At 32.4% G+C, this 15057-nt stretch overlaps 1 protein-coding gene across 1 annotated transcript in view; it reads left to right on the top strand.

The window, feature by feature from the left end:
• The window catches only part of LOC140436980 (retinol-binding protein pinta-like), a 93899-nt gene extending 88843 nt beyond the window's left edge, over positions 1-5056 (top strand). Inside the window, exons 5-7 of the mRNA XM_072526179.1 lie at positions 878-1054; positions 1937-2130; positions 4881-5056. Coding sequence (XP_072382280.1) covers positions 878-1054; positions 1937-2128 — 369 coding nt within the window. The 3' untranslated portion in view covers positions 2129-2130; positions 4881-5056. The remainder of the gene's footprint in view (positions 1-877; positions 1055-1936; positions 2131-4880) is intronic.
• The last annotated feature ends 10001 nt before the right edge of the window (positions 5057-15057 follow it).

Genomic DNA, 15057 nt, shown 5'->3' with positions numbered 1-15057 from the left:
AATTTTTCCTCGGAACAACATAAAATACAATCAATCTACCATCGAAATCTTTCAGCTATTTAACTTAAGTAGAAGAAAATAACAAATTAACCGTCCGCAGGTTAATTGGTTATACGTAACGGACTCACTAAACGTGATTCGGAGGTATCCCCTAGCAGTGACAAGAGCAGTAAACCATTAAAAACTTAACATATTCTTGCACAGTGTATCGAGTAACGAACAAGTGCGAAAAGGACGTGGTCAACGAATAAAATTTCATCACAAAATTTAATGTTTCTCTCTCTCTCTCTCTCTTTCTCTCTCTCCCACTCTCTCTCTCTCTCTGTCTCTCTCTCTCTCTCTCTCTCTCTCTCTGTCTCTCTCTCTCTCTCTCTCTCTCTCTCTCTCTCTCTCCCTCTCTCTCTCTCTCTTTATAATAAATTATAACCAAATGTAAAATTTATTATATTAGAATTATTTAAGTGTCAATAACTTTGTTGTCTACATACAATAAACTAAAGAAAAAAATTTGCATATCTAAAATATTTTATTTTTAATATTTGTTTTGCTTTATATATTTAATACTATTTTTTCATAACTAAATGTCCTTTCAATACATAAAGGGTACGGTCGGTAATCTTCCTGTACAAATTTATTTGTTGACAATGTTTATAGCCAGTCATTCAATCAGTAAAGAACCAAATAACCCGAGACCAGATTGATCCGCGTCTCCTTAATGATCAAGGTTCGTTTATCTGAATCTTTACAAAGATCCTACTTATAACTGTTAGTTACTGAGTGTTGTTGATTCGGAGATTATAACCTTGTCCACAATCAATATTTAGTTTTATTGAACATGTCAGCAAAACTTTATACTAAATAGTTTCTTTGATTGCAGATAGGTCTTATGCATTTGACGCGTCTGAAATTTGATTCCCTAAAAACTTTTTTCTCCTACATACAAGAAGGACTACCAGTGAAGTTAAAAACAGTACACTACGTAAATGCAGGATACGTTTTAAATAAATTTGTCGCTATTTTTAAGCTTTTTATGAAACCGGAACTTGTGGGAAAGGTAAGAGAAGGAATTTTATGGATTTTTTGAGTAAAATTATAAAAAAATTATCTAATTTAGTACATTTTTCAAAATTACCTCTTCACAAATGGGAGAAAAAAAAATGCAGTTCTGCCTATAAATTATCGGATTATGAGCTGTTATCATTCCTTTATCACTAAAACAGTGATTTTGCACCAATAATCGAAATACCTTCCAATTTTTATATTTTCGTTTTTCTTCTAAAGATATATAATATCTGGTATCTTCTAATCCTTTGTTGCAATTGGTTTTTTCTACTAACAAATGTTTTGCCTGCATTCAAAGTCAAGTCAGTAAGACTTCGTTTCATTCTAGGCACTGTTGATATCTTTCTGTAGCTTCTAGAAATGTTATATTGTTGCTGGTTGGATGCTGGTCTTTGAAGTTTACTTTTTTCATTTGTTGTCTCAATTGTGTTTTCGCGTTGGCAATAGGTAGAAATTTCATTTACATCTTTTGTTTATAAGAACATAATTAATTTGATTTCTTATCAGGTTACTCTCGTTGTCTCCCAGTGCATTCCATTTATACAGTTTTCTAGTCGAGTTGTTACTAGTTTAACTATATTTAAAGGGTTTTACCCGTATATTTAGTAGTTTCACTCATGTATACTTAGTACAACCACGGATGATGGAATAGTTATTCCGAAAATAGATCTCTGATGTCTGATATCACCCATACTCTATTTTTGTTTTTTTTTTTAAATCTCCAATGGATAATTGTTTTTCGATTTTATAATTGTATTTATATAATTATTTTTCATTCTCATTATTATTTGTGCTGCAGATTTTTGTATTCACGAATTTGCTGCATGATTCTAATAAAGATTGTACACCAACTCATAATATGTTCTTATTTTAGCTTCAGTTTCATCAAGGCACAAGAAGACTAGCAGAATTTATACCTAAAGCTTATATTCCAAGCGATATGGGTGGAGATCTCTCTTCAATGGAGGATCATCATGTTGATTTGATGAAAAGACTGAGGGGAATGAAGACTTACTGGAACCAGGAGGAAAGCTTGAGAAAAAAATGTTTTAGCTGTGATGAATAAATGGCGGGTGTTGGAGAAAAGTGGTATAAGTCTAAATTTTAAGTTTCGAGAAAAACGCAATTATAGTTTTTTCAAATTTAATATTGTTGTTACGGATACAAATAAGATATTTTCGTTAAACAATTTTTGGAAATGGCTTTGAATTTATTGGATTAAAATAGATCTACTAGTAAAAAGGACCTAGTTTTACAATTTTTAAAAAAATATATGACTTATATCACTTTTCACAATTATTTATTAAAGAACAAAAGCCCTTCCGGAAAATATAGTAACAAATCTAATTATTAATTATAAATAAAAAAAATGTGAAACTGAAAAGTTTAATGTTTACTTAAGGGGGTACATTTATAGTCAAATACAACGTAAAAGTTTATTTAATTTTTAAAAATTTCAATTTCTGTGTGTACACCCTCCTCGTCACTACTATTTTCATCCTCGGGTAACGTATTTCGTATATCCTCCTTCGTAGTTAATATTCTATAAAAATCATGAAATGTTTCTGAAATATAAGGCAATAGCTCTATCAAGTTCTTTTTTTTATTGATGTTTATTGGATTGGGACCTTTATATGACAGAGGAATTTTTATGTTTTTAGGCCACGTATTACCTTTTCTTAAAAAACATACGCTTTTAAATGGTTCGTCTACATTTAAGCTACTTTTGTATTCAAGGACACCAGGATTCTGTGAAAATCTCAACCATTTCATTTGTTTCCACATGACTTTTTCTCCTAGGTTGTTAATTTTTCTTTGTTGAAGTTTATTCTTATACAAAGAAGAAAACTCAAGAAAATCCGATCTGCACATTTCAGTAACTAAAAAACTTCGCTTATTTCCACATAGTTTTACCAAATTCATCCAGTCTCTTGGGTGTTCTATCGAACATGGATATCTTTTCTTTTTTTTTTTTCTCTATAATTGCGTGCTCTGAATCCCACTCCATGTGGGTGTGACCACGAACAAGAAATTTGTGGTTAATGTATGATAGATTGGGATTCTCTTTTAAAACCATAATGAACATTGCAGGTAGAAAAGAGTTCTTGTTTTGTCCTGCACACGTATCAGAATATAAGGTGATCTCTTTTATTTCAGGTGAAATATGTGAAATCTGCTTGTATAAGCATGACGCAATCTGATTTGCACCCCGTCCAGCTACGTCCTCATGCCACATAAAACACATTGCTTGATTATCATTAAATCTATGTAATGTTAAATTAAAGGTCCACAACTGCCTTTTATATAATGTTATTGAAGTCTGAAGATCAGGTGTGGGGAGACACTGTTGCAAATTAAACGTATAAATGATTTTTGATTCATTTTCTAACGCAGCATATTTATCTATACGCTTAGCCTCATAAGCGTTTGATGCTTCTTGTTGGTGATTATCAAGAAGATTTTAAATTTCTTGCATTTTTTGTGCATCTTTAGTTGTTTTCAGGAGCATATGATATTTATCGCATGTAGCGCAGGTATCCTTTTTAGGCTGTTTGATTTTTATTTCCATGGAATGGAATACTTCTTGATATTTGAATTTCGATACTGGGGTTTTCTCGTGAGGTAGCCATTTTTTGTATTCTTCATACATTCTTGTTAAGGTATAGTAATGAGGAAGATATATCTTTGATGAGTCACGACGACAATAGTGACTCTCATACGTTGGGATTGATCCAATGTAAACTCTTACTAATTGAATATCTTGTTCGGGAGTTTTGTTAGATGGTGAGGCAAGACCTCGCAAATCATCATGTGGCATTGCAGAAGCTGAAGAAATCTTGTTTTTTGTCACATCGGTTAGAAACCGTTTTGTTTCGTTAAAAGTTTGTAGGAAACAACTTTGACAAACGTTAACTAGTAGTTGACCATTTAGTGGTAAAAAATATTTGTGTGACAGAAGCCTATTTTTATGTTTTTTGTTTTCTAATTTACGTTTTGTGGTTTTCTTTCCGTCTGTTGTTATAAGCCTAACTATAAAAGACACGCGTTTGTTAAAGCTCGCTAAAGACCAATATTCTTTGAAAATTTCCTGTCGTTTTTCTTCAGTTATCCTGTCTTTGCATTTTAAGCGGCAACTTAATAGCTCCTGACATGTCCGTGCTTTTATATCCTTCCCACTTTTCGTGGTGTACGATAACCCAAGGTTTCTGTTCTGCTTTCGTTCCTTACGAATTAGCCTAGTTTCATTTTTTAGCGATTTTCGTCCAGGTTTATTTTTTAAGATTTCTCTCTCTTTGAATTTCTATTGCCGTAACTACTAGTATATCTCAACATATATCATCAGTTTTCAATTTTGGAGTTAAAACATTTGTGATATGTCAACATATAATGTTTTCCCTATATTTTTTAATGAGAATAGTGATATATTTTTAAATATACCTTTATTCACAATCATAGTTTACCAATAACTTTTGATATATTTGCACTTGTATCACTATTCACAAATATTAATCATAAAATTATATAGGGAAGACTATTATAACTAGACTTATTTCAGTTTTCTCTATAATTTTTTTTCCTGTCTGGCAGATGGAGGCAAAACAAATAGTACTAGAATATTTATAACATTTTTCACTATATTAAATGATATTAAAAATACTTATATCATGTAACGCAAACAAATAACACCTGCTTGCCTATTAAATTGACTTATATCACTTCACCCTATCAAAGATACATGCATTTGAAAGTGGTATCTATGTTTAACTCATTTTTTACATTTTTCGACTTATATCACTTTTCCCCAACACCCGCCAAATAATTTCTAGTTTAATCTGACACACAACCATATCTGAACTGTAGGCTTTGTTTCGCTACGGCAGTTTATAACGAATAGTAACCTTAAAAGATCTTTATATTAAAAAAAAAAAATACGTTAATCTGTTACGAGTCAGTGAAAGCAAAGTCCAAATATTAAAATTTTATTTTAAACATTTGACGATTTTTATAAAATGTGATTTCTAAAAAATGAGACCATTTGATATCAATGTTCTTGAAAGGTAGTAATACTGTATTACTTAATTTCTTACATTAATATTATTTTATGGCGTAAACAATATATTAGTCGTAAAGGTCATATTTTAGTAGGGAATTCTGCATTTTTAATTTGTAAGAACGCTCACCTCACATTTTATATATAAAAGAAAATTATATAATTCTTAGGTCTTACAATTTGAAAACCAGTATGTAAAATGCATATTCTTTTTCCCCCGTTTGGAGCAAAGTCGATCACAGTTGTAATTTCCAGGAAAATTAATAGGTAATAGTCCAGGCAAATGAGTAAAAAGGACCAGTGTTGCGACTGAATACCACTGAAAATGCATATTTGTTTTTTACTGTTTGAAGCAAGTTCGAGATCCCTGTTGTAATTTCCATCTGTCTATACTCCAGGAAAATGAGTAAAAAGAATCATTGTTGCGACTGAATCGTTGCGGTATTTGATAATCTTTTTAATTGATATAAACCTATAAAATGAAAACCTCAATGTTTTCTGCAAATATTTTTTTCAAATTTTTGCCTACTATTAGGAAGATAAGTAGGTATTTGAAATAAAGTTCAAAAGTTTTATCTTCTAAAACGTTTAAGACGTTAACTTCTAACGGCCTATTTTTAAAGTTTTAAAATAAATTTGTTGCTCCGAAAGCTTCAAAATAAAGCATATCGTTAGTTATTTATGTAATAATCAACTTACATCTTTGCTATTGCGTCCAAACATAGCTCTTGAACCTTCAAAATTTTTATAAATCCATCATTATGTTTTCAAAAATCTTTTTTTAATAAAATTAGAAAATAATGAAATAACAGTTATTTTGTAATACATGTTTCTGCAATATTACTGTCATTTTTAACATATAAATATTTAGAATAACTTTTAAACATTGCTCGTAGATGAAATCTTTTTTAAATATGAAAACAAGACAAATTTACATAAATTTACAAAATCTTTGTTATATGTTAAATACCGTTAAATTTTTTTTTTTTTTTATTAACATTTAAGATTTTTACAATCTGTTTTGCAGTGAAAACAATAAGTAAAATTTTTTGTCTTTACATGACAGAGAGATGTAAGGTCCAGTGACAAAATCATCACGACACAAATTGGCTTTTTACCGGTAGGATGCGCACATAAACTGATACGCGAGCACTAAAAGCGGCACTGATCACAATGGCTGGGTGCTGTTGAAGGCGTAGCTCCCACTGCTGTAGGCTCTGTCAGGATAGGTGAGGTAGGTCCAAGGGGTCATGTCGCTTCAATCTCTTCGCTTGTTGGTTGTTGAGAAGATTGTGTGCCAGGGTATTAGGATGCACCCGCAACCTGTTTTGATATTGTTCAGAAGTTTTTTGCACTCTTCAGAGACTGTTAGTACCTGAAGATCTCTATGTATTGCATCATTCTGGATATACCAAGGTGCATTAGCGATTGTTCTCAGAGTTTTGGATTGGAATCTTTGTATTAGCATAATATTAGATTTGCTAGCTGAACCCCAGAGCTGTGAGCCATATGTCCAAATGGGTTTTATTATTGTATTGTATATCAGCAGCTTGTTGTCAATCGATAGGTGAGAGTTTTTTCCCAACATCCAGTAAAGTTTTCTGTATAAAATTCCCAATTGAAGCCTTTTCGTCCATATATGTTTGGTCCAAGTTAGACGTTTGTCAAGGTGAATACCTAAGTATTTTACGTCATGCTTTTGGGGCAAAGGATGTCCATTGAGGTTAACTTGTGGACATGTACCTCTTCTTAGAGTGAATGTAATTTGTGTAGATTTTGAGGGGTTTACTCTAATTCTCCAGAGTTTGAGCCATTCATTTGTTTTGTTCAGATGTAGTTGCAGTCTCTCAGATGCTATTATTGGGTTGCTATGAGAGGCCAAGAAAGCAGTATCATCTGCGAATGTTGCAAGCGTTAGGTTATTGCTTATTGGCAAGTCAGCCGTATATATCAGGTACAGAATCGGTCCAAGCACACTACCCTGAGGTACACCAGATAGGATGGGGTAGAGTTTTGTATAGGCTTCACTATATTTTACCAGATATCTCCTTTCTGTAAGGTATGATTGAAGCAGTTTAAAGTAAGGGTAAGGTAAATTTTTCTTTAATTTGTACAGAAGTCCTGTATGCCACACCTTGTCAAAAGCTTGAGAGGCGTCTAAAAAGGCTGCAGTACAATATTGCTTGTTCTCGAGACTACTTCTTATTGTTGTGTATAGTCTGTGAACTTGTTCTATTGTACCATGTTGGTTACGAAAACCGAATTGATGGTCAGGTATGAGACACTTTTCGTCCAATATTGGTTTGATTTTTCGTAGTAGAAGTTTTTCGAAGACCTTAGAGATGACTGGGAGTAGACTAATCGGTCGGTATGAGTTAACATCTTTTGGATCTTTACCAGGTTTTTGAATGAGTATAATCTGTGCCACTTTCCATTGCAGAGGGAAGTAATGCAGACTAAGCATAGCATTGAAGATCATAGTGATTATTCTGTAACAGTCATTGGTTAGTTCCTGGAGGATCTTACCCGTTATGAGGTCAAATCCCGGAGCCTTATTGGGTTGTATCTCATTCTTTATTATCTGTTTTACTTCTTTAATATTAAACTTGGTGATAGGTAGATCCATTTGATATGGAGCCTCAAGAAAAGAATTAAATGGTTCTTCTTGTTCTAATGGCACTACTCTGTTAAATGGACTAAATACTGTAGAAAGATATTCAGCGAATGTCTCAGATTTTTCTGTGTCTGTTCTTGCCCATTTACCTTTGACATTTTTTAGAGAAGGTATGGCGTCTTGTGGACCTTTTACCTTTCTCGTCGCCTTCCATAGAGAATAATTGGTGTCTTTGGACGGAGTCAAATTTTCTAAGTAAGTTTGGATCCCCCTGTTTTTCTCTTCTTTTAATAGATTTTTAAGTCTTCTGGTAATTCTGTTTAAATTTTGTTTGTCAATAGGAGCGTGTGTGTTTTGCCACTTTTTCCTAAGTTTTCTTTTCTCATCGATCAGGTTTTTGCACTTTGCGAACAGTTTATGCTTTCCTTCCATGTTGTTTGTTCGGGAGTAGAAATCTAACCTGCCTTTTGTATGGAGGTAGTAAGTTGTTGTACCGCATTTTCGATTTGTAATTCCGTTTTAAGTGGCAAGTTCGTTGGTATTTGTTCTGCTAGTGCGCTTCGGAATATTTTTCAATTTGTTTGATTATTGGTTAGGACTGAAGGCTTATTTCTGAGTATGATTTTGGAGTCTAGGTCAATTAGAATGGGAGAATGATCTGAAGAGAGGTCCCAGCATGATTCTATTGCTAAATAGTTAAGAGAGATACCTTTAATCACACAGAAGTCTAAGAGATCTGGTGTTTTATTTGGATCTGTAGGCCAATAAGTTGGTTCTCCTGTAGATATGTGTTGTAGGTTGTTTCCTGTTATTGACTTCAGCAGTTGTCTACCCCTTGTTGTAATTACCCTAGAGCCCCAGTGATGATGTTTACAGTTAAAGTCTCCTCCTGCTATGAATTTGTGTCCAAGAGAACTGAAATAGGCGCTAAAGTTGTTTTCGTTGATTGGTTGACCAGGAGGACAGTAGACCGCAGATAAGGTAAGGTTGCCTAGCCAGTCTTCGATGATAATGCTAGTTGATTGCAGGTACTTTTCACTGAGCTTATTTAACTCATGGTGTTTTATATTAGATTTGATAATAATAGCTGTGCCACCGTGTGCCTTGTCATTTGGATGTTTTGTGTAGTGGACAATGTATTTTGGAATTTTGATATAGTTTTTGTCTGTTAGATGAGCTTCTGATACAACCATAACATCAATTTTCTTCTCGTCGAGGAAAATTTTTATTTCTTGGATGTGGTTCGTTAGGCCATTTGAGTTCCAGACGGCTATTTTAAGTCTGTGTTGCATTATAGCATTTTGGAAATCATAGTCATAAGAAGATTAAGCATAGTGTCCATTCTCTCTACTAGTTTTGTCATCAGGTTTTCAAGGTTGGCAATTTTCGTTGAATGGTTTGAGCCGACATTAGTTTGTTGATTTGTAATTTCATCCGCTTGACTATTTCCTGAAGTTTTTTGGGCGTAAGAAACACCAGGGGTTACTCTTTGACTATTGGTTTCATGGGTGTCTGTTCTGTGGGTCTCTTGATTCTTTCTGAGTTGGGGGAATTTTTCTTTTTGTATTTGTTTGTATACGCTGCAGCCCTTATAGTTGGCCGGATGGTTTCCCATACAAAGTACACATTTTACGTTATTGCTGCGTTCTTTTCGTGGACAGTGTAAAGTAAGATGATTACTTGCACACTTTACGCATCTTGGAGGCATATGGCAGAATTTTTGTGTGTGACCGTAGCGTTGACATTTGGTACATTGGGGAACCTGACGTTTGGGATATGGTGGTTCGAAGGACACAATCATGTTCTGGAGTGCTCTCACATCATATATGTCTTTATTATTTGGCTTAGTTTTTAATTCTATATAAAAGAGCGGAAGCGCTATTTTGGATCCATTCTTATATATATTAGCTATGTTGGTTACTTCGTGTCCCATTAATCCTAGCTCATGTACTAAAGCGTCTTTATGTGCTGTCTGATGCATATTACGAAGCACAACTCGGAATGTTCTTTCTTCCTTTGTTTGATAGGTGTAATAATGTGTATTTTTCTCATTGAGTGCTTTGGTTATGTTTCGGTAATATTCAGAAGTTGAGGGCTGGATCTTTACTTGGTTGTTATAGAGACATTTGATGGAATATCCCAGAGGGGATATTGTTTCTAACAATTGTCGAAGAGGTTGTATATCACCTACATCTGAAACAAATATGGGTGGGGGTTGAATACTTTCTTTAACTGCATCAGTTCTGGTTTGGTTGGTCTCATCAGGTACTTCATCTAAGCTAGCAAATCTATTAGACGTTGGTGTGGGTGCTTTGAGCCAGTAATCGCTCATTATTGTTTGTTTTAGTTGTTTATCACCTCCAGGGCTGTCATTTCTTGCTCGTTTGTGGGCTTGAACAGTTTTCCATTCTTGATCTTGGTTTTCTTGGCTATTTTGTGGATTTGCGATGTATATTTGTGACGGTAGATAAGAAGAAGAAGAAGCATGATTAGAAAGAAAAGAGTTACCTGGTTGTTCATGTTGATTCTCAGTTGACTCTGTCTCTTGGAGTACTATATTGGTTGAGCAATTTTCATTCCTTTGTTGTTCGCTAGACAAGGTTCTGTTGCTCGATGGTTGTTGCATGGTAGTTATTTGCAGATTAGCGATGTGTTTTTCTGAAGTTGAACTTCTCGGCGGAGATCTGCTCACTTTGTTTGAATTTAAGAACGGATTGTCTATGTCCATCCTGTATCGCGATTAAATATTTTATACATCACGAACAATTATTTATGATACGCCTATGGCTTTTATTTGCCGGTTTTGGCGTTTGGAAATAGCACTTGTTTTATTTTGTTTGCGTTTTTAGAACACTGATAATTAATATTAGTAATTAACGATATAGTTTCCAATAAAAACTGGTTACTATAATAATAGATATTTTTGTACTAGAAAAACAAATTTATGCGACCGTCTCCAGCAAAGGTTGGAACGAGAATGACCGTTAAATTAAGGTCATTTTGTAAATAAAGATTTAAAGTTTTCACCTTAACGGGATAGTATGTAGATTTTCAAAAATGACGCTCAAATGAAGACTAGCCAGAGTGACTGGAGGGGAACTCTAAACTACGCGTTTAAAAAATTAAATAGCAACTTAAAACCGCTATAGTTTCCTAGTCTTTTGCATCCACATGTTAACCCCGCACATCTGTTATTTTGCATGGGCATGTTATTTTATTAAGTAAAAAATCGGGTATAAGAGTGTCTAATGATCTTACAGATATTAACCCCCTTTTTGATAATTCCCACTCCCAATCTTGCCATCGGTTTTAGCGCTGTGTAATTTTTTAAATTAAATAATAAATTAAAATGTGATAACCATGATTGCAGTTGCAAGCAAGTCCTAAAAGCATTCTGTAAATTTTCGAGCTTATTCTTTGACTATGAAGTGTAGGCATCTAATAAATTGAACGTATCTCAAATTTGAAAGATTTAAATTTTCTTGCCTCGTTTTTTAAACTGTTTTTTATTACACTGTTTTTTAAACTACATACCAGTTAGATTTCAAATTCAATAGTTCGGAGAAAGAAAAAGTTCATTACAGAACATTCGCCAAAATTTACAGCACACCTAATAAGCAAAGACAGAAAACAGTCAAAGCCATAGTAGGTCTATTAACAGGGCACTGTAAGCTGAATAGGCAGTTGAAGCTGGTGGGATTGGCAAATGATGACCTATGCAAATTCTGTCACCTAGAGGAAATAGATCGCAATGGGTGCTTTGGACATATGCTACAAAGGAAAGACAGCAGAAAGGTGAACGCAACATATGTTTGTGGACAAAAAATGATAAGTCAGGCAGATCGATCAAAACGTGAAATAATGAAGTGTTAAAAGTAGTCAACACAAGAAATATGGACTAGAGTGAAGGGACAGCGTCCAACTGAGAGACTTAGTTGCTGCTCGTCCCCTGACCTCGACACTGTAAGGTAGAAGAGGATCGATTCTGATGATGATAAAAAATGAATTTACAGGAAATATGTTGGTTTTTTTTATGTCTGTTAAATAAAAAACTTGTCTGACTCACTCTGTAGGTTTCAGCAAATGATACTCGGTATATATATTCCGAGAAGAACCGCTATATGACTTTTTGTGGAAAGTGGGACATTTGTTTAAAATGGCGGTCTTTTTAATGGTCTTTAATATTGGAAAGTTGATTAACAAAATTTAAAACTGAAAAATAATCAAATAAAGTGTATTTCTAAATATACGCTTGTTCAATTGAAACTCATCTTTGGTCAGGTTGGCATTAGAAACAAGTGTAATTACTTAACTGACCTTCTGCAATATTAGTTATATTTGTAAACGTCACACGAATCAGTTCATATTTGTATTTGACTGCGATTTTAACTATGGTGACTTAAAAATGGCGTTTCTTGTTAACAATCCGTCCAAATGTAATAAGTGTGTGGTAAAAAAAACATTGTTTTTGTCAATCATGAAGGACCCTTGCTCATAGAGTTTACATTATCTATTGTTTATATAATAAATAAAATAATCAACAAGTTTCATAAGCTAATAAGATGAATCCCGATTTATTGCCTTGCGATTTTTACATCTTTAAGCCACTAAAACAAGTGTTAAAAGCTAATCTTTTTCAGTCGGACGAAGAAATACAAAATACCGTAAAAAAATCTTTAAGCAACTGCCACAGAATTATTTAAGCAAGGTATACATTGGTTGGTAAAACAATGGGATATGTGCCTTAATTTTAGTGATAATTATTTGTAGATATATTTGTCAATCATTTTTTACTTCGTCAAAGATATGTTTCAATCGAACAAGCCTCGTATTTTTTGTAATTAAAAAGTTTTCGTATAAAAATATCAACAATTACTCTATCATATACATTTAAAACTATTTACTCATTGTTGTCTGAGAGATGTGTATGTTTTTTTTACTTAACTTCACCTTCTCTAAATCACTACTCAAAAATAAATGAAAAATTTCCGTACTTTCTTATGGAGACATTATACCAGCACAAATTCAAAAAGTATAATGGATGTTGAAAATAATCGCACACTTCGACGCTGTTAGAAATTGCTCATAGATACACAGTATACACAGTAGTGTAACCCAATAAGTAACCCAGCCTCGAGAGGCATCCATATCCGTAAAGAAACATTCGATGCTCCATAACTTGCGAGGTGGAAAGCCGGTACCTATTCAAACTAGAACGAACCTTCCCCAGCTCAATTTTTCTCACACCCCTGTTTGTTTCCTAATTTTTTTTTTTTTTTGGCTTTTACCATTTCTTATGTTTTTTGTGTTTTTTTGAGTCTTAGTAGTATTTTTTTTTAATTTGTTGGATTCTAATACTAACACCTACTTAAATTTAGGGGAAGTTAAACTCACCAATGACATAATTATCTTGTCATTTTATATGTTATATACCTAATGTTTTAACCATAAGTATTTGCTTATATGATTATATCGTAGCCTTGAAGCTCTCACTGAATATTCTGTTTGGGTGGTGTGTTAGCCCGTTGAGTCTATTGTATGCGCTGTCGTCCATCGTTTAAGTATCTTTTCCTGCTTGGTGTCTATAATTACTGTCAGTAACTTTTCCTGTTACTTTCAGACATTTGTTCTGAGGCGTATAACTTTTTCTGTTTGTTTTAAAATTGTCACCCAACACTTATAGCCCAAGGAAATAAGCATGTTTTCATGACACTTGTCTGACCAGGCAAACGACAGTTGTTTTGAGTAGTATATGGACCTGTACAACAAAAACCTATAAATATGTTTCCTGCAGTTGATTTTTTGGACTTAATTAGTTATTAACAAATTACGGTCAAAAACGGAAAAATTTTGCTTTTTTCGCTTATCAGCAAAAAGTGCAGCATTCTAAACAAATTTTAGAAGAAAAGAAATTTATAAGTCATATAAAACCCTTCAAAATGGCGTTTTCTAAATGTTTCTATTCTTATTTGTTGCTTAGGAAGTTGCAAAATAAGTCAAAAATTTCCGTTTTTTATAAATGTTAATAACTTTTTTGGAAATACACTTATAACATTTATATTTCTGCTTAAAATATGGTCAAAATTTCAAAGTAATCGGTCAAATAGTTTAAAAGTTATTTTATTTGTTTATCCCAAATTAATTTTTTTTGCAACAATATGTCAGAAAATTATATATTTTTAGTAATTGTGAGAGTAGTTTCTGGAAGAAGAAGACTTGTTTTATTATTTACATTAAAAAAAATTAAGAAAATTAATTTTAAATATTGCAAAATAATTTTGCAAAAACATGTCGATTTTTTGCTTATAAACAATTAGAATAACTTTTTAACCATTACCTGTAAGAATATTATTTTTTTATATTTAAAAAACCAGAATTTTTTCACAAATTAAAAAGAAAAAAAAATTGTTCTAAAATATTTTGAGATAAAGTTAGCTTCTTTTTTTATTTAATTCATAACAGCTTTGTTTATAACAATTAAGAAATCTAATTAGCGATATTTAAAAGAACATACTTTATAGTTTTAACCACCAGAGGTACCAAATTCTAAAAAGATGGTCCTTCTATGAAATCGTTCACAGTTTCAAAATGTGGTCCTTAAATCGGCTGGCTTGGAAACTCACGGTAGCCGAAGGGAGGGGGAAGGAGCTGTAACTGTATCTCTGGTTTTTATTTATGGATTTTGACGTTCCTTTTTTTAATTTGTATGAACTGTTTGCGTACGTTACGAATATGCATTATTTTAATAAATAAATTGTTAAATAAACTGTCTAATTTGTTTAAACATTTTTTTTCAAATTTTTATTGTAATATTTGAGATAATTTTTATTTGAAAACTTATTGAAATGAAAATTTATACTTCTTTAATAAAATTGTAAATAATTTATTTATAATAGATTTTATGTAAACAACAAATTGTCTTATTTAATTGTTTCAAAAAATAGTATTGCTTTGGAAATCTTAATATATATATATATATATATATATATATATATATATATATATATATATATATATATATAAGAATAAGAAAAAAGAAGTACTTGTGACTCGTTTGGAACAAATATATAACTGTTTTGGATGGGTTGGAGTCAATAAAAGGGCTATTGGTTAACTATTTTTTTAATCTCGAGCTTTCAATTGTGTTTACAATTATTATCAAGAGCTAAAAAAGACAAAATATCTTACAAGGTTGAACTAAAAAGAAAAAACAATTTTTGTTAACTTACCAAATAAAAATTAGTTTAGTAAATAAAAATTACTGCTAATACATCTTCAAAATAATTGATATAAAAATGTTTTAATCCAATAAATGTTTCTCTGAAAATTT

This window comes from Diabrotica undecimpunctata, chromosome 3 (genome assembly GCF_040954645.1).
Source record: "Diabrotica undecimpunctata isolate CICGRU chromosome 3, icDiaUnde3, whole genome shotgun sequence".
Taxonomy (NCBI): domain Eukaryota; kingdom Metazoa; phylum Arthropoda; class Insecta; order Coleoptera; family Chrysomelidae; genus Diabrotica; species Diabrotica undecimpunctata.
The sequence above is the reverse complement of the archived record's forward strand: the minus strand, read 5'-3'. Positions and strand labels throughout refer to the sequence as shown.